Source organism: Delphinus delphis, chromosome X (genome assembly GCF_949987515.2).
Source record: "Delphinus delphis chromosome X, mDelDel1.2, whole genome shotgun sequence".
NCBI lineage: Eukaryota > Metazoa > Chordata > Mammalia > Artiodactyla > Delphinidae > Delphinus > Delphinus delphis.
Window position 1 is genome coordinate 117512552 of NC_082704.1, and position 18788 is coordinate 117531339.

An 18788-nucleotide genomic window follows, 5' to 3' on the forward strand; every position below is an offset into this window, starting at 1 on the left:
AACAGTGGTATGGCTGTACAGATTCTCTTAACTATATCCCCCCACCAATGCCTTACTCATTCTCATCTTTCAATACCTAGCAGTTTTTGGTACCACAGTTGTCAGTAAATGTTCAGATAAACTTACCTTTGGCTAAATGTTAAAGGGCAGGGGCCACTGAATTATTAAGAAAATAATGGCAAAACAGGGTAATTGCACTTGCTCAAATGTTTACAGAGTTGATAAAATAACCTAATGACAGACGTCAACTTTTGTAAAATGGTAAATTTTTCTTTTTTTGTATACACTGTACTATGAAATGCTTTACAATCTACTTCTGTTCGGAAATGTTTTTTTCCTTCTCACATGTTTTTCTCAAAGTCCTAGTACAACTGATATGACACACAAGTTATAGAAATACTTTCAATACATCTTTAAACAACTTAAAAGGAAGACATTAATCCAATGATGTGATACTTAACTGCAAGATTTGGCAGTTTAGGAAAGTAACTATAAAAATTGACAAAAAAAGGATAATGTATAATTTTTATAAGGATGGTCTAGACATTTAAATTCATTTACTTTAAAGTTTTTAAATTTATTTTAATTTTTAAAAATTTATTCATTTTTGGCTGCGTTGGGTCTTCATTGCTGTGCACGGGCTTTCTCTAGTTGTGGCGAGCGGGGGCTGCTCTTCGTTGCGGTGCACGGGCTTCTCGTTGTAGTGGCTTCTCTTGTTGTGGAGCACGGGCTCTAGGCAAGTGGGCTTCAGTAGTTGTGGCACACGGGCTCAGTAGTTGTGGTGCATGGGCCTAGTTGCTCCGCGGCATGTGGGATCTTCCCGGAACAGGGCTTGAATCCGTGTCCCCTGCACTGGCAGGCGGATTCTTAATCACTGCGCCACCAGGGAAGTCCAGTCTAGACATTTAAATCATTTTTTTAACTGATGAATTATTTGAAAAATTATTAGCAATATACAATAAAGGGATAATACTTTGAACAGTTATTTAAATCAAACCTAAGGTACAAATAATTAGCTTAAGGGAAGTTGTGATTAAGAACCTGGCAGTCCAGTGGTTAGGACTCTGCACTTCCACTGCAGGGGGCACACGTTTGATCCCTGGTCGGGGAACTAATATCCCACATGCGCAAGCCACACACACACAGAAAAATGCCTTTAAGGGAAGAAAATAATTGTTCATTATTAGAAAATGCATTAATTGTAAACTCAAGGTATATAACTATATAAATGTTCCAAGAGACAGTCTGTGTTCATTTCATTGGGGACATTGAACAAGTAGATTCTTAATAAAAGAAAAATTTTTTCTTTTCCAGGCTATGATAATTACTGATTTAACTTTTTCAACAATTCAGAGCATACTGCAGGTGCACCAGATTTAAACAAGCATTGCATAAACCAAATGGAGATGAAACCTAGCACGAACCCAAATGCTACTCCAGGTTAGAAGCCAAAACCTGACGTTTGCTTAGCAACTATGTGCACTAAGATGACATTACTCGACTTCGAGGTTCTGATTCTCACGGGTCAGTGTATACAGAAGTCTCTTTGATGGAACCATTTAGAGAGTTTTGAAACTCCCTGTGGCTCTTGTCGTTCATGTCCAGTGATCTTTGGAAATTAAGGTCAACTAAACCGAGCTACGAGAAAATGCAGATGCTATGTTCAAGGCTTGTATGGTACTGGTATCCCTCAAACAGAGCTGGAACTTTCTAAAATATCCTGGAGAAAAGGGCAGGCATGTGAGAGACTTAGGTGAGGATTAGAAGGATGACTTCGGAGACCATCAGCTGGTAATGTTGGAAGAGGATAAATACGTTGGCCCCAAACCAGCGAGGAGCTATCCCAACTTCCAGTAACCACCTTCTAGTCAGGCAAAATCAAAGAAGGAAAGGAAAACAAAAGTCCTTAATAAAAAAGTCACAAAGGGAAAACAAAATAAAACACAAAAAAGTTATGAATCAAAGTTACCTTGCTGTTTTTCTACAATGAAGAAAGAGGACAAGACCAGAGTGAAAACTCTCTCTTGGTTCTTTCCAACAAGATGATTTATTTGAGATCACCCAAAATAACATCCTACAGAAAGGGAACTATAACATTACACAACCAAGTGTAGCTATAAAATCTCAAACATTCAGGCAATGCTTTATTTAGATCACCAAAAATAAGGTTTTATAGAAAAGGAACTGTAACAAGCAAATGTATAGCTGCAAATTTTCTTTTGCCATCAATATCAACCCCCTCTAAAATATTCTGGGACTACTTTTTAGTTTCCAAGCAAAACTAATGTTTTGTTGCTCAGCCTTATCACAGGAATGAAAACGGTTTGCAAAACAATTTTGTTTAATGCTAACAAATAACTAAAAAATGTGGTTATTGCTAACAAGTAACTCCATCTACTGAAACAGCCCAACCTATGCATACTTTCGTGAACATTTCACTGTGAACACAGCTGCTCTTTGCCCGCCGTCACAGATGACATGTACTGTGGCAAGGGTCACACGTTGGAGGCCGTTCAGGTACCTAGGAAGTAATCCTTAACAGAAATAACTACGGTAGGTAAGCAACTCAAACAAATGGGCCCACCTCTGCCACACACCCCCAAGGCGAGTGTCGCATTCGCTCTGCCTGTAAGGAAGGCCCACCAACTCCCTAGTTCTTTATCGGGAACGGAGAGTGCAAAGCTAGATAGAGAAGCTGTTCTTCCAGAACCATCAAAACCTTAATAAATCGCCCTGGGGTTCTTCGTGCTGTAGTGTGCCTCACAGGCAGCAACATAGGCAGACTCTGGGAAAAAGTCATCATGGTATTCTGCTAAAAACCTGGAAAAAGAAAACAAATAGCCTCTATGATCACCACAACAAAGGCCAAATACCAAGAAGCAAAATTTTAACTTCCAACCACTCTAACATTTCACTCTTTTCTGTATGAGATAGAAAAAAAAAATAATGAATATAATCTTGATGTCTATATACTGGTTACTTTCATTGCACATATCCGGCTTCGACGTTAATGACTATTTCATTGGAATCCTTTCACTATCAAGTGTACAAACAGAAATAGAACGTAAACTCCACTAGGTGGCAGTCTTGATTATATAATCACTTCTGTGCAAAAAGGCCTCGTGACTATTTCTACATTTTCCTCATTTCTTTATTTACTTATTTATATTTGGCTACGCCAGGTCTTAGTTGAGGCTCGCAGGATCTTTAGTTGTGGCATGCGGTTCCCTGACCAGGGATGGAACCCGGGCCCCCGGCATTGGGAGCATGGAGTCTTAGCCACTTGACCACAGAAGTCCCACATTTTCCTCTTTTAAAAACAAACTATAGGGGCTTCCCTGGTGGCGCAGTGGTTGAGAGTCCGCCTGCCGGTGCAGGGGACAAGGGTTCGTGCCCCGGTCCGGGAAGATCCCACGTGCCGCAGAGCGGCTGGCCCCGTGAGCCGTAGCCGCTGGGCCTGTGCGTCTGGAGCCTGTGCTCCACAACGGGAGAGGCCACGACAGTGAGAGGCCCGCGTACCGCAAACAACAACAACAAAAAAAAAAACTGTAAAAAATCAATTATAAAATCAATAAATGTCACCTGAGAAATTCACAGTACTTACATGGCCTAAGTTAAATCAAAACTGAATGGTTTAATTAGTGAAGAGCATTTTGTGGCCCAATTTGCCATGCCAAAAGGTGCTGCAGTTCCACCAAAATAGGTAAGCAGCACTGACTTATGCCTGACTATGGATGGATGTTAAAATGTAGCCACTCAAGAATCTGCAACACAGAGGTACTACCTTGACTCTGAAGTATCAAATATTTCACCATGAATGGCTAAAACATTCTCACACGGGCCACATTAGCTAGTAAGCTAAGTAATTAGCCCCTTGTTTGTTTCCCCTGCCTCTTCCCACCTGTCCAAATTCCTAAAAAGATAAGGATAAACCTCTGCAATACCTTCTTTAGTAAAAACCAAATCAAAATTCATTTGAGAGATAACTCTGTCTTCTTTGAGTGTACCCTTCCTACAGCAATTACTGATCCATTGATTCTCTAGTTAACGTCTTTGGATACATTTTCAAAACCCATTACAGCTGACCCTTGAACAATGTGTGGGTCAGGGGCGCCGACCCCCTACACAGTTGAAAATCCCTGTATAACTTACAGTTGGGCCCTCCATATCCACTGTTCTTCCAAATCCCTAGACTCAACCAACCACATGGATCATGTAGTACTACATAGTATTTACTATTTTTAAAAATCCGCATATAAGTCGATCTGTGCAGATCAAACCCATGTTGTTCAAGGGTCAACCGTACTACATTTATTTGTAAATCTTTCTGAGTTACCTTCTAAAACCCTAATTTCTATTTCGTATTGCGCATAACTCAAAATCAGCAGCCTCTCCTATGCTAACTTGCAGCTGTCTCATTTTGGCATTATTTGATTTCAGCTTAACGAAATGTTGAAGCCAAACAGAGCTGTGGCTTTTTTTGAGGGGGAGGCTGGAGGGGAAGAGAGCGTTTTTGAAACTTGTTTCTAATAAAATGTTATAAAGTCTAATTCCACTTATTGGATACTTTATTCAAAATACCCACACAAATATCTTTTAAAAACTCCAAGACCCATTTCTCTGGCTGGAGTGGTCTCCACTCTGGTGAATCCTACTTGATTAGCTCTTGCAGGTTGGGGACTAAATACAAGGAAAAGGTACCCCCTTAAAGAGAATCAAGAAACAGGTCAGGGAGATGTGACAAGCTGGGTGAGGCAGAGTGACAACCAGCCTTGAACGCCAAGAGGAACTGGTCAATAGACATCTGGGTGGGAGAGTTAGGCCACAGGCATAATGGAGCCTGGGGTCCACAGCCCCAGATGCGGGGGAGGGGAGAGAGCCTCGGGACAAATGATCTGACGCTAATAAAATGACTGGCTCTGTCAGGTGAAGGAAACAATACCTTTCTCCGAACTCACAAACTATCAGCACATTTATCTTAACTCCAGAACAGACACCAAAATCAGACCTGTAAATTTAAGTTAGTTTATATACATGCAACAAAGAAAAGTCACATACTTAGGGTACTCCTGAATAAAATACATAGAATTAAATTATTATCAACCTCAATCACTTCTTTAGAAAATTAATTTTCTATTCACATGGTTATCCAACTGGATTCTTCTAGTGACACCAAAAAATTTTACCTCCGTACATTGAATACCCTTCACTTAGAAACCAGATAAACTATGAAAAAAATAGCCCCAAACCCCCATGTTACAATTACTGTTAGAACCAACCATACTTGGGTAATACTGCTACCATTTAAAATACCACAGAGCTAGCTTCCACATCTGCTGAAGACAAGTTCAGAAAAGTCATATATAAGGTGGCAGAGTAAGTTTTGACAAACTAATAACAATACCTCAGAAAGAGATCAAAGTGCTTCAGTAAAGCCTTCAGATTCTTCTCAGAAAAGGACATCTTTCCAAGGATTTCTGGAAGTTTCACTGCATTAAAAATAAAAGCAAAACCATTTACAATCAATCGGCAGAATCTGGCGATGAGTAGGACACACTCAGGGATCCTCTGGCGCCCCATGTGTCTTTATTTGAATTGAAATTAACATCTATGTTGCCGAGCAACACCAAAACTCTTACTGAACACAAAAACAGAGTAGTAGTACAAACATTACAAACACAATTTTTATGAAATTTAAGATTCTTTCGGTGTTTTTTTTTTGAGATCAACATTTAATGATTTTTCTTAGACGCCAAAATTACCACAAGATGTACATAAGCTTATAAGTGTTAAAATCAAAAAAGAAAATAAAAAGGGCAAGAAGAAAGCAGGGACCAGGATTTCTTACCGAACAATCGCAGCAAGTGTTGCGCCCCATAAATGTAAGAGGGTGGAGGTGGCTGGTCACCTGGCGGGTAACTGTCAGGTACAAGTTTCCAGGAGAGGACCTGGGAAAAGCAGATTGAATGCTTTGTTGTTATATCTTAACACTCCACTACCAACAGATCTGAACATTTGGAACCCCGGCAGAAACACATACACATTGACATTCTCAGGCCAGCAGAAAGACATCACCCATCAAGTGTCACATTTCCACACCCAAGCTTCCCATCCCTCTGGCACCTCTGGAGCTGCCTCACAGCTGGATCAGAAAATGGGAGGAAACCAAATGTGGAACAAAACAATGACAAGAAACCAATGTGGAGGTTCTGAAGCCATCCCACCTTCCTTGGCAACATGGAGACACTTCTAACCACCTAAAAATTATGACAAATTGTATGACGATGAAAAAAATATGCCACTCGGGCTTCCCTGGTGGCGCAGTGGTGAAGAATCCACCTGCCAATGCAGGGGACACGGGTTCGAGCCCTGGTCCAGGAAGATCCCACATGCCACGGAGCAACTAAGCCCCTGTGCCACAACTACTGAGCCTGCGTTCTAGAGCCCACGAGCCACAACTACTGAGCCCACGTGCCACAACTACTGAGGCCCGCACACCTAGAGTCCATGCTCTGCAACAAGAGAAGCCACCACAATGAGAAGCCCATGCACCGCAACGAAGAGTAGCCCCCGCTCGCTGCAACTAGAGAAAGCCCGCGTACAGCAACGAAGACCCAACACTGCCAAAAATAAATAAATAAATTTTAAAAAAATGCCACTATATCAAATAACACAAACTTATAAAATTAAATAAAATGAGGAAGGAAGACTTAAAATTAGATTAGGGAAATACTTTATTTTCTAATTTTCAATAGCTACTACCTGTAAATTAGCTGTAACTGTTTTGGTCATCTTGCCCCTTTTCCTTTACTGAAAATTCTGCTTTTTAGACAGTGAAGCAATAAAAAGTGATCCAAAGATGTTTTGAGTAATGATGTTACCATTGTTTCAAGGTTGTCTAATTTTCTGCTATGTTAGATTCACTTTGGAACCTAATTTCATCCATTGAATCAAGTGAAAATAGACTTCAACCCTGGTAACTGATTTCTTTTCCTTCGCTTTGAATTTCAGAACTGTGGGTGGATTGGGGGCTTTTGTTAAAGTACGAGTTGAATTTCAAAACTCTCTGATGAGCTTCCACAGAAATACTTCAGCAAATTATAGAACACTTCTCCTGAGTTGCTGTTTTGCTTTTTGAGATCTGTCAAATTTAATCTGGAAATAGTAGCGTCAAAGGAAACCCTCTACAAGACCAAGCAGAAGGATGCCAAAACGACCCGAGAAAGGCTGATGATGTAGTCAATTTAATCAAATGAAATCGTAGAAGTTAACAAGTACCACCACGGTTCCATATGACTCCATGCAGAATGTCTGGGCTTCAGCCCTTGCCTCACTGACCCCACCCTTCTGTGCTGTACAAGGCTCAGGGTAGGAGTAAGTTTCAGCACCTTTACACTATCCCCAGCACCTAACCCCGTGGTGCACACAGCTGAAGCTCGGGAACTGTTTTCGACAATGATACTCAAAGTGAACATAGGGGAGTCTGAGATCACTGGAGGCATGAAGTGCACGTGTGCAAAAGCAGCTCATCTGGTTAGTTAGCAAGCCAGTCTACCTCACTCAATTTTGCATCTCAGTGCAGTGAATCATCTCCTATTTATCAAAGATGCATTATGGGGGAAAATAACAGGTTTCTAGTGGAGGATTCTTAACTGGGGTGTGCACGGGAACCACCTGTGATCTCAAGCAGGAATGTGAGTCCAGACCCTCCGCATGTGGTGGGGCAGTGAACGTCATTGGGAGAGTGAGTCTCAGGTGGTCAGGATGCAGAGCCCTGGGGAAAACATACTCCAGTATAGGCACTTATGGAGGGGGAATGCACTAAGGTCTCACGAATCATTGAGAGTCTGCCCAACTCCAACCATTGACTAGAAATCCTTTTTCACTAGAGCTTACAGCTCTACCTATAACCACTAGATGGCGGCCTTGCACCAGTGACCAGATAGGGAATGGCCGTGCCTCAATATTCAGATGTCTTCTAGAAGAAACATGATTCCCCATAAATAATAACACTTGCAGGGCCCTCTTGTCTGAAAAATGGAAAATCAGGGACTGCTTGCACTAGGAATTTCCTAAATCTTCCCTCAACATCACTGTAACACAAATTGAGTTTTCTAGCAGGGGTCGGCCAACTTACAGCCCTTGGGCCAAATCCAACCCCCATGTGCTAAGAACGGTTTCGTTTTTCGTTTTTTTTTTTTTTTTTTTTGCAGTACGCGGGCCTCTCACTGCTGTGGCCTCTCCGGCTGCGGAGCACAGGCTCCGGACGCGCAGGCCCAGCGGCTATGGCCTGCGGGCCCAGCCGCGTCCCCTGCATTGGCAGGCGAACTCCCAACCACTGCGCCACCAGGGAAGCCCCACGGTTACGTTTTTAATGGTTTTTAAAAAATCAAATGAATAATACTTCACGACATATGAAAGTCATATGAAATTCAATTACTAGCGTGCGTGAATGAATTTTGGAGGGACACTGCACACTCATTCATTTGTGAACTTTCCATACTGTTTTCACGCTGGTGCACAACCCTGAAGATATTTACAATCTGACCCTGTATAAGAAAAGTTTGCCGACCCCTGTCATCAAATATTCTTTCTAGTAAAGCCATCCTTCCCTATGCACAGAAACAAGAAAAATCCCACTTCCTAGGTGAGATTCACAGAATACCCCAGTGGGCTAAGACATCTCCCGAACTCCTGAAACACTCACTACCTACCTCAGTTAACTGGCCTTAAAAATAGTTTTAAATTGAAGTTTTCCCATCCATAAAATGGAACTCTGGTGGTGAGGCTATTCTCGAGAACTCGAGGTAATTTAGGTCAAGCGCCTGGCACAATGCGGGCATATAGCATGCCCTGAAAGGGATGATTATAATACTACTGTTGAGGATGGTTTTTAAAAAATATTTATTTATTTCATTTATTTTATTTATTTTTCTCCACGTTGGGCCTTCGTTGCTGCGCACGGGCTTTCTCTAGTTGCGGCGAGCGGGGGCTGCTCTTCTGTTGCGGTGTGCGGGCTTCTCATTGTGGCTTCTCTTGTTGCAGAGCGTGGGCTCTAGGCACGCAGGCTTCAGTAGTTGCAGCACGCAGGCTCAGTAGTTGTGGCTCACGAGCTCTAGAGCGCAGGCTCAGTAGTTGTGGCGCACGGGCTTAGTGGCTCTGCGGCATGTGGGATCTTCCCGGCCCAGGGCTCGAACCCGTGTCCCCTGCATTGGCAGGCGGATTCTTAACCACTGTGCCACCAGGGAAGTCCCGAGGATGGGTTTCTTATTTTTAAATGATTGAGAAAATGCCCAAAGTGGAATATTTCATAACATACAAAAATTATCTGATGTTCCAATTTCAGCATCCATGAATAAAGTTTCATTGGACCGCAGCACACTCATTCATTCACAGAGTGCCTGTGGATGCTTCGGGGGTGGGTAGGCTCAACAGCAACTGTGTGGCCCACAAGGTTTAAAATATTTACTTTCTGGCCTTTTGCAGAAAAGATGTGCTGATAACTGTTCCATAAAATGAAAATCCTCACACTTCAATACTTGTACTTATTTGAAATAAAAGATGAATGTTAAGTGTAGGGCTGGAGTCCTAACCATTGTCTCATTTTAGAAACCACAAATACGTTACAATCATATGAACAATTCTGTTACTATCCGCAGCAAGAGTAACATAATGCTTCTTCTAAGAAAACCCAACTTCCTCCTGCAGGATTTAAGAAACCACAGAAGGAAGGACTCACTGGGGATGAACAGCAGGCACTAACTCTTTACCTCATTTATTTCATTAGTTCTTCTGCCTTCAAAGCCAGCAAACACCGCACTCCCTTCCTTGCTAGGGGTCAGAGGAACGGGTGAGGATGATCTGCTATGAACGGGTGTCTCTTCAAAAGGAAAAGATGTCAATTATTCACTTGTAAATCACACAGTTACTGAATTAAAGATTGCTGGAAGACCTTTACAAGCAGCAGAGACGTTATTAATCTTTAACAATAAGACTTCCCTATTAAAGACAATACCTGGAACATTATTTGGCGGAAAAAAGCAAAGCAAAGGAATCAAGTACTGAGATATGCTATGTGATGAACCTTGAAAACATTATGTTAAGTGAAAGAAGCCGCAAACAGAAGGCCACATATAGTACGATTCTACTGATATGAACACACGCCCAGCAGAGGCAAATCCATAGGGACCGGAAGTAACTAGCGGTTGCCCAGTACCGCCCAGTACCGGCAGATTAGGGCTGAGGGGAGGGGCTGCTACCAGACTTGCGGGCCAGTTCTAACCGGTCAGCGCCAAGGATCCACGCTGTGGAGCTGAAGGCGTGGGGGGCTCCCTTCTCCTAGCTATAGCTGAGGGTAGGTTAGGGACAATGCCTCATGAGCCTCAGGCGGGCCGAACTCCGGAGTCAAATTCCCAGAGCTGAGCAGGCGAATCTGGATGTGACCCTGTGCTCGTCCTGTTCTCCCCCAGCACCTCCTGCCGGCTGCAGTCGTTTCAGGAGCACGAAGTGCAACATCGGCTCTCCCCGGCGGAGCCTTCCTGCATGGGGAGTGGACCTACTCTTTTCCAGGTGCAGGAACAACTTGGGCATGCTGGCAGACGCGTCCTGCTGCCGGCGCTTGGGCTGAGGCGAGGCGCTGCTCTCCGACAGCCGGTCGCAATTAGCGGAGTGGCGTGTGGACCGCCTCAGAGACTGCAAGGCTTCCGGCTCGGCTTTGCGCCTTTTGGGGGTGGCTGGCTCGCCTGTGGTTGGCTGACTCTCTGCGGACTGTGGTGTGGATGGATTCAACAAAGGTGGGCTTGGAGAGAGCTCCTCTGGGTTCCTGCGGAAGACAGGGGAGAACGTCACACGTGCCTGGCCCACAGAATCTCTGTAAAACCTGGAGGGGTTCTTCAACGTCTTCTTTCACACAGTAAACACACCCTCCACTCCACTCCAGGAGGCTTAGAAACTTTCACTTCCAGATGTGCCAAAACGAATATTTTCTTCAAAAGTAACTAAACCTATTAAATCATTTTAACCCTTTAAATAATTTCTCAAGGCACACTGGCATTAAAGATTGTGATGCCCTTTTATACTTGTTTTAGATCAGTGGTTCTCAACTGGGAGTGATTCCACTCTGCCAGGGGACACTGACACCTTCTGGAGACAGTTTTGATTGTCACAACTGGGAAAGTGCCATTGGGATCTAATGGGTGGAGCCCAGGGATGCTGCCCAACTTCCTACAATGCACAGGACGGTCCCACCACAAAAGATGATACGGTTCAAAACATCAGTAGAGCCAAGGTTGAGAAACCCTGGTGGAGAGAATAATACCACATTATCTCATCACAGTGTAACTACTGGTAAGATTAGAAACGCCACAAACATCGGCCAAATTTTGTGGCAACACACGGTCCACCCCAGACACTGGGAACCTCGAGGTTTGGAGGAGGGCATGGGGACATCAACACAGGTCCCCAGTGAGTCACACAGGCCTCTCAAATGGGGTGGAACCAATGGGGAAGGAAGGCAGGCTGAGAAGAGACGGTCATGAGGCAGACAACCAGGAGACAGGACCCGGGAAGGAAAGGGATGGGGTGGGAGGAAAGGTGGCCGACACATGGCACACCAAGTGGGAGGCTGTCAGTGCCCCTTGGGAGCAGAGGGAGGTGGGAGACAAAGGCAGATGGTAAACAGGCAAGAGATGGATGAGTGGAAATCATGAGAACAGACCACTCTCAGGAAGACAGGCCTCGAGGGAGAGGGAAGTAGCTTACACAGATGTAGGCATAGACTCAGGCTGGGGGACTTTCAACCCCGCCAAAGAAAATATATTTGGAAATGCTTGGCCACTGAGGGAAGAAAGTGGTGACACAGCAGACCGAGAAGGAAACTAACCTTACCTGAAGGGCAAAGGTGGCCAGCCCTTTATGAACGTCCCCATTTAATAACTACCTACAGAAGCAAATGTTCTTTCCATCGTACAGAGGCAAAAGCAAGAGGCTCAGAAGACACCTCCCCAAGCCACACAACCTATACGCGAGGGAGCCAAATTCAAACCCACATCTACCTTTCTCAGGCCGTGCTCTCTTCACCCAACTGTCTTTGGAAAGCACAGGATGGCTACACGAGAGCCAACTTCTCTACACTGAAATCTTCACTTGGTAAAACCTTTTAGAGCCATTTGCAAGTGAATGACGACTTAGCTTACCCAGGAAAAAAGAAAACCACCAGTATGGGCGCTTTGCAATTTACTCCCTCCTCCAAACGTGTTGGCCCCATAGCATCCAATGGAAATCTTCAAAAACAGATTTAGCTATTTCATTGATGATATCTGATGGTTGAACTGCAAGTTAACTTACCTATTAGTGTTTGTGGTACTTTCCTTAATCGGAAGAAAAAATTTGGACGAAGTCACCTTTTTATACTGAACTTGTTCATATGGATAAAGCAAAACCAATGGGAGAGTGTAATCAAAGGTTATTCTTAATCCATCCACCATCTCCTTACAAAGGTCAACGCTGCGAGGATTAAAGAGATTAGAGATGCAATAAAAGAACTTTCCAAAATGTCACAGTGAAATTGCACATTTTAAGAAGGAAGAGTTTTAAATGCTATATACTATACCTATGTGTGTAAAAAATAAAGTTAGCCTGTAGATGCTAATAATAAAGAATTAAATGGGAACACAGATCTATAATATAAAGTGCAATAAATAATTTTACCTTACCACACTGAACACAAATGAATATGCCCAGTGCCACACAAGGAGCCCAAGCAGTCTGTGCTGCAGAAGGTGGACAGACCCCAATCACCAGGAGCTGAAGGGGGCGGTCCTGACGAACTAACACACCTGTTTAAACTTGAACAATCTACGTGTCTGATTCTACTCCTGCTGGCTCATGTGCCCAAGGCAAGCTATAAGGACAATTACTCAGACTAGGATAAAGACCTGTTTGTAAACAAGCCTCGATAAAATTCTCATCCCCCATTCTGGTTCTTCTCAAGGAAGAAAAAGAGTTATCTCCCTAAATTACATCATTGAAAAAAACTCCAGGTGTTGAGGCACTGCATATACTCAATGGATCCACACCACATACCTAAGGAGTTACTGAACATTCCGAAAAAGGGACAATATTTTGAAATTAAACTGGTTATTACGTGAATCATCAAGTGCTATAGTAAATGAATTCATAATAACTGAAACAGAGACATGTTACTTGTTCTAAATGGAAGTCACTTCTCTAATACCCGAAGCGAACCATGAAACGCCAAGCATCCCTCCCCTACTTACTTCTTTTCTGCTGGGATATAATGCACATTCATGTTGGCATGTGGCATAGTATGATGGTGGCGAGGCCTCTCATTGGCTGAAAAGGCTGCATTGATAGCAAAATGCTTCACGTATGATTCCAAAATAGTTATGATGTTGGTCTGGCATGGAAGTTTCACTAACTGTTAAGAAAAATATAAACATCTGATGTATACATCCCATTGTATAAACCATACATTCCAAGAAACAGTGGTCTTGTCTATATCTTTTTTTTTTTTTTTTTTTTTTTTTGCGGTACGCGGGCCTCTCACTGCTGTGGCCTCTCCCGTTGCGGAGCACAGGCTCCGGACGCGCAGGCTCAGCGGCCATCATGGCTCACGGGCCCAGCCGCTCCGCGGCATGTGGGATCTTCCCGAACCGGCGCAGGAACCCGTGTCCCGTGCCGATATCGGCAGGCGGACTCTCAACCACTGCGCCACCAGGGAAGCCCTCTACATCATTTTTGAAGCTCAAAAATAAAGCCAATTGTGTTTGAAGATAATTTTTTAAGCAAATGTGCTTTGAAGCTCTTTGACGTTTTTCTTCTACTGATCATATCCCCATGTAGATTACAGTAATAATTTTTAAAATAAATGCAAGCAGTGATTCTCAGCTTAGTGATCCATTAGAACCACCTGCGGAGCCTCTAAGATATCCACAGCTGCCACCCCCAACACCAAGAATCAATTTCACCTTGACCTCTTGGTTGAAGCCCAGGCATCAGGACTTTGCGAAGCTCCCTAGAAGATTCTAATGGGCAGCCAGGGCTGGAAAAGACTGCACACTTTCATCAGCAGAACAGTACTGTCAGAGAAGTTTAAAACCCGACTCAGTACAAAACTTAAAATATGAATTTCATTCCTCCAAGGTTCTCAACTTTTTAAGATTGCAAAATACAGCTAAATGAAAGCTCTATTACAGATCCATGTTTTATATGTTATCCCTGTATACCCGTTTCCTCCTGTTGATATAGTAACAATCGTCCTCAAGCTTCTTCTTCAGAACTTCAGGGATTTCTATAGTTATTGTTCTTTCTTCCATTTCCTTTTTTGCATGCAGCTCCGGTTCTTCCTTCTGCAATATCACAATTCCATTTTTAGCTACCTAAAACAGAGAGTCTATATCCAAAGAAGGACTAACATAAGGACAGCCTACAATGAAACAAACCCAGTTAATCTTCGACATTTACACCAGTAATGATGCCAAGTGTTCTAATGAAAAGTATATTAAAAGCCAAAAGTTAACTTGTTTTAGGCCACTAACCACACTGCAAATGATTATTTTGCTTCTTCCCAACTTAACTTTACCAGTGGGATTCATGTTAACTTTGTAGACAGGCAAACAGAATATGCCAAACTCTGATACTTAATCGGCATTATAAAAAGTTCACACTTTCACTGGAAAGAAAGAGGTAACTATGATTTGTGAAAACCCTTTATGGGTATGAAGAGCCATGGAGAGGTTCTTACAGTAACTATAAGTAAGGGTTAAGGGCTATTTCCCCTTATATATGAAGTACAATTTTATAATATTTGGTTAAAAAAAACATTTCACAACTAGAAATTTACCACTAAAATATATGCCAAAGACAAAGAGTTTTTACAATAAAAACTTTATACCACTTCAGTCTTTTCTTCAATATCACTTTCTTCACTTATTTCTTCATCCTTTTCTTCACTACTGTCATCAGAGGAACTGCTTATTGCTAGGTAAAACAAAAAACACCAGGCAAACCTGCATTATACACTTCCCTAACCCTTATGTTTACAATTCTTTAAGGTGGCATGCATGTCCTACTGCTGGTAATAATAAACTACTATCCTGCATAAATTTTTTTTTTTGTTTGTTTGTTTGTTTTTTGTGGTACGCGGGCCTCTCACTGTTGTGGCCTCTCCCGTTGCGGAGCCGAGGCTCCGGACGCGCAGACTCAGCAGCCATGGCTCACGGGCGCAGCTGCTCCGCAGCATGTGGGATCTTCCTGGACCGGGGCATGAACCCGTGTCCCCTGCATCGGCAGGCGGACTCTCAACCACTCTGCCACCAGGGAAGCCCTATCCTGCATAAATTTTAAACGCTGAACACAATTACTGTACCTTTCAGAATAGAAATTTATTTTGAAAAAATATAACACCAATTTCAAGGGAATGCAAAAACCACACAGGTAAATGATCTGCAAGTGTTCAGTCACCTAGGACCCTATGGTTCCCTGGCGCATTCATAAGTGGAGCAATGTACCAAGAAGAAAACATGAGAATGCACCTCTGAGGGGTCCATATAAAGACACTGGCTGAGAAGGCAGTGGTCATGTGCAAGACTGATGAAGTCTAATTAGAAACTTATTGACTGCTACTTTAATTGTTACCAACAAAAGGGGCAAATGTTTTATGTAATGAGCTTAAAATGTTTCCCTGTCTGTAATTCGAATGAATCTTCCCCCTCAATCCTGCGGTATAAAAGAACTAGGTAAAACTCCTTTTAACCAGAGAAAATGAGTCAAGCCACTCACAGTTTTCAACATTTTCATCTTTTTCTTCAGCAGGGAGGCTTTTTAAGACAGAGTCCACACCAGGCAACCTGCAGCGCTTCCTCTTTCTTCCTGTGCTTCTCCTGAAACAAACACAACTGAAATGCTGACGATGACTGATATTGGTCTTGAGAAAAAAACCAAAACACAATAACAGTAATTCTTAAGTACCTAAGATATAATTAAACTTTAAAACAGAACTGGTAATCTCCACTTCAGAATACTACACAATAACCTCTCTGAAAGCACAGCAGTTATTTCGAATACAATAGAAACACTATTCGCTAACACACTTTAAAAATGTAAAATTACTTAAGAAACCATGTTTACCAGATTTTAGAACTTTTATTCCATAAAAATTCTAAACACTAAAAGAAAACACACTGAGTAACATTTATAGGCTCTTTGTATTCTTACAGGCGAGCTACAGCTTTCCTTGCCAATTTACGCTGTAATCTCCGATTTTCATCGGTGTCACGAAGGACATGATCTTCAGCTGCCCATCTATCCCAGCTAATCAAACAAAAAAGGAAAAGAATGTAAAATTCATTATTTTAGTTTGATATGAAACAAATGTTAAAAGCACCTCACAGGAACAGATGTCTCAGAATTACGTACATTTTAGAAAACTATTTAAATATTTTAAAATCACAAAAAAGACGTAAATAAACTGAAAACGGAACTCATTCAGACACAGAAGCAACTGGGGTTTCCAAAATTACCCATAGAGAATCCAAATATAATCGACTTAGAAATAATCATTCTTCAGAGTAGGCAAGGTTTGATTTTTTTAAAAAAGCAAAAACAGGAAATGAAACTTTCCTAGGAGTGTCTCTAGAACTTAACAAAGAAGTTTGCAATGTTCCTGTGCAGAGGTGATCAATTTTCAGGCCGGTTTAACAAGTACACTCACCTTCTGTTCCAACCATTAAAATGGATCAGATATTCTGGGATCTTTCTGCCTTTTTCGTCTTTCCCAACAATAACATCGACAATCTGAAACCAGGAAATATCGTCCACAAACGATAGAGCATAGAGAATATTAGAAGCTGAATCAGGAAAACTAAATCATAGACCTTTTCGTAAAAGAAAAGAAAGCATTCTCTCCTTTTTTAGACAGAGAGCTGGACTGAAACATTTTTCCTTTCAATTCCATTTTTTTTTCTGAGTGGATGCCTCAAAATAGGAAGCATCCCTCCAACCACCCCGATTGGTCTCTGAGTGTGAGAACGGGTGCAGCTTCCGAAACCACTGGCCGGCCGAACTGTCACTAACTAAAAAGGGTACAGGCTAGACAAGCGAGCTGCAGCCGAGAGACCTTTGGGAGTTGTAGTCTCCTGGGCTCCGCTGCGTCCAGGTCCAGTTCGGCTCGCAGCTTAACGCCATCCCTCCCAACGGTGTCCCCTGGAAAACGCCTGGGGCAAATGATGGGGCGTGTCACCCTTGGGGAGACTCAAGGCGGGGAGGGAGGAAGCACAGCAAACAGAACACTGAGACGGGGGCAGCGGGGGTAAAGTCCGAAAGTAAAATGTAGAGCCCGGAAGGCTTGGGCAATCCCCCAAAGGGCAGCACCTCCCAGACACACCTGGGGCCCGGGGCTAGTCCCCAACTCCCGGAGTGCGAGGCCAACTCCCTCTGGCCGTTCAGACCTTAGTTGCTGCAGATGTGGCTCAACGTCCCCCGAGCCCCGGAGACTTAGGCGGACAGGCACGGGGCGCGACACGGAGACTGAAAACCTAAATGCTGCAAGGCCCCGAAGGACTATGACAGCCGGGCAACCTTGCCCTCGGGGTGGGGGTCGCGGCCTACGGGAGGGGGCGAGCCTAGACACGACTGGGAGCCCACGCGGCACTAGATCGCACAGAATGAGGGGCTAAACGCAAGGCAGAAGCTGTGTGCCAGCGATCTCCTGGACAGGCGGACCCCGCTGCCAGCTCCCCGGCCTAAGACTTCGCACACCATATTCCGAGGGCGCCAGTACACCCCAGGCACCGGACGGAAGCGGAAGCGGAAGCGCCCGGGCCCAGGCTCCCCAGCGCGGTGTTCTGAGAGCGCCCCCTGTCGCCCGTGTGGCGCCGCGCAGGCCGAGGAGCCGCGAGCAGGGAGCACCCGGGCCCCGCCACTTCCCCCGCTCCGCGGCGCCGTCCACACCCGCATCCGCATTCGCCTCCCGTCCCGGGGTCCCCGTCCCGCGCCTCCTCCCTGTCCCTCCGCGGCGGCACCTTGGCATCGTACAGCACTCGCGCCTTGGTGGGGTCAGGCTCGAAGCACAGCACTTTCTCCCCTGAGTGGAATTTAAATTTCATGCCCTCGCTCGCGCTCATTTGCTCATCGTGGCGGAGGGCGAGGCTCCGGGGCGGGAGGAGCGCGCGCGGTGGGGGAGGGGAGTGGGGGCGGGGAGGTGGCGCGCTTCTGCTGGGGTGGTGGGGAAGGAGCGGGGACTGGCGGAGGCTGCGACCGGCCCGCCCTCGGCTCCGCCTCTGCCCGCCTCGCGCCACTGCCGGACCTCGGAGCAGCCGGGCGCGCGCGCTCCCGATCGAGCGCGCCCCTGCGAGTCCCCGCTGGGCTGCGAGTGGGGAGCCCGCGGCCGAGGTCCGCCCGCAGAGCGGCCGGCCCCTCGCGCCCTCCTGGGAAAGGCGGCCGAAGCAGGGCCCACAGGGTCTTCGCGCCGGACACCCGCTCTCCGGTCCGGGGACGGGAGACGCTAGGAGAGAGCCCGTCTGGGGTGGGCACTGGCTGTGGGGAAGCCGGCCGGCGGCTGCCTTCCGGGAGCTCCCTGGCCGCGCCGCATCCTCCACCTTAGCAGAGCACGGTGGCCACGCGGGGAGGACGTCGGGCTGGGGTCGGGTCTAGATGGGCAGTGGCCTTGGGCGGGGGGCGAAGGGTGGTGGAAGAGTGAATAAAGCACTGGGACATATCGGGGCCAGGACAAGCAGGTGGCAGGCCTGGAGGCTCCCAGTGACAGCGGG

At 44.8% G+C, this 18788-nt stretch overlaps 1 protein-coding gene across 1 annotated transcript; it reads right to left on the reverse strand.

The window, feature by feature from the left end:
* Nucleotides 1-460: 460 nt before the first annotated feature.
* On the reverse strand, nucleotides 461-18185 carry MSL3 (MSL complex subunit 3). The gene is made up of 13 exons (XM_060002932.1): nucleotides 18042-18185; nucleotides 16733-16815; nucleotides 16237-16332; nucleotides 15802-15902; nucleotides 14915-15000; nucleotides 14247-14369; nucleotides 13278-13438; nucleotides 12346-12504; nucleotides 10560-10822; nucleotides 9771-9880; nucleotides 5849-5948; nucleotides 5405-5489; nucleotides 461-2820 (listed from the first exon to the last, which is right to left on the reverse strand). The coding sequence occupies exons 1-13, from the start codon at nucleotides 18141-18143 to the stop codon at nucleotides 2721-2723; spliced, it is 1569 nt and encodes a 522-aa protein (XP_059858915.1). The 5' UTR covers nucleotides 18144-18185; the 3' UTR covers nucleotides 461-2720.
* Between the last annotated feature and the right edge of the window lie 603 nt (nucleotides 18186-18788).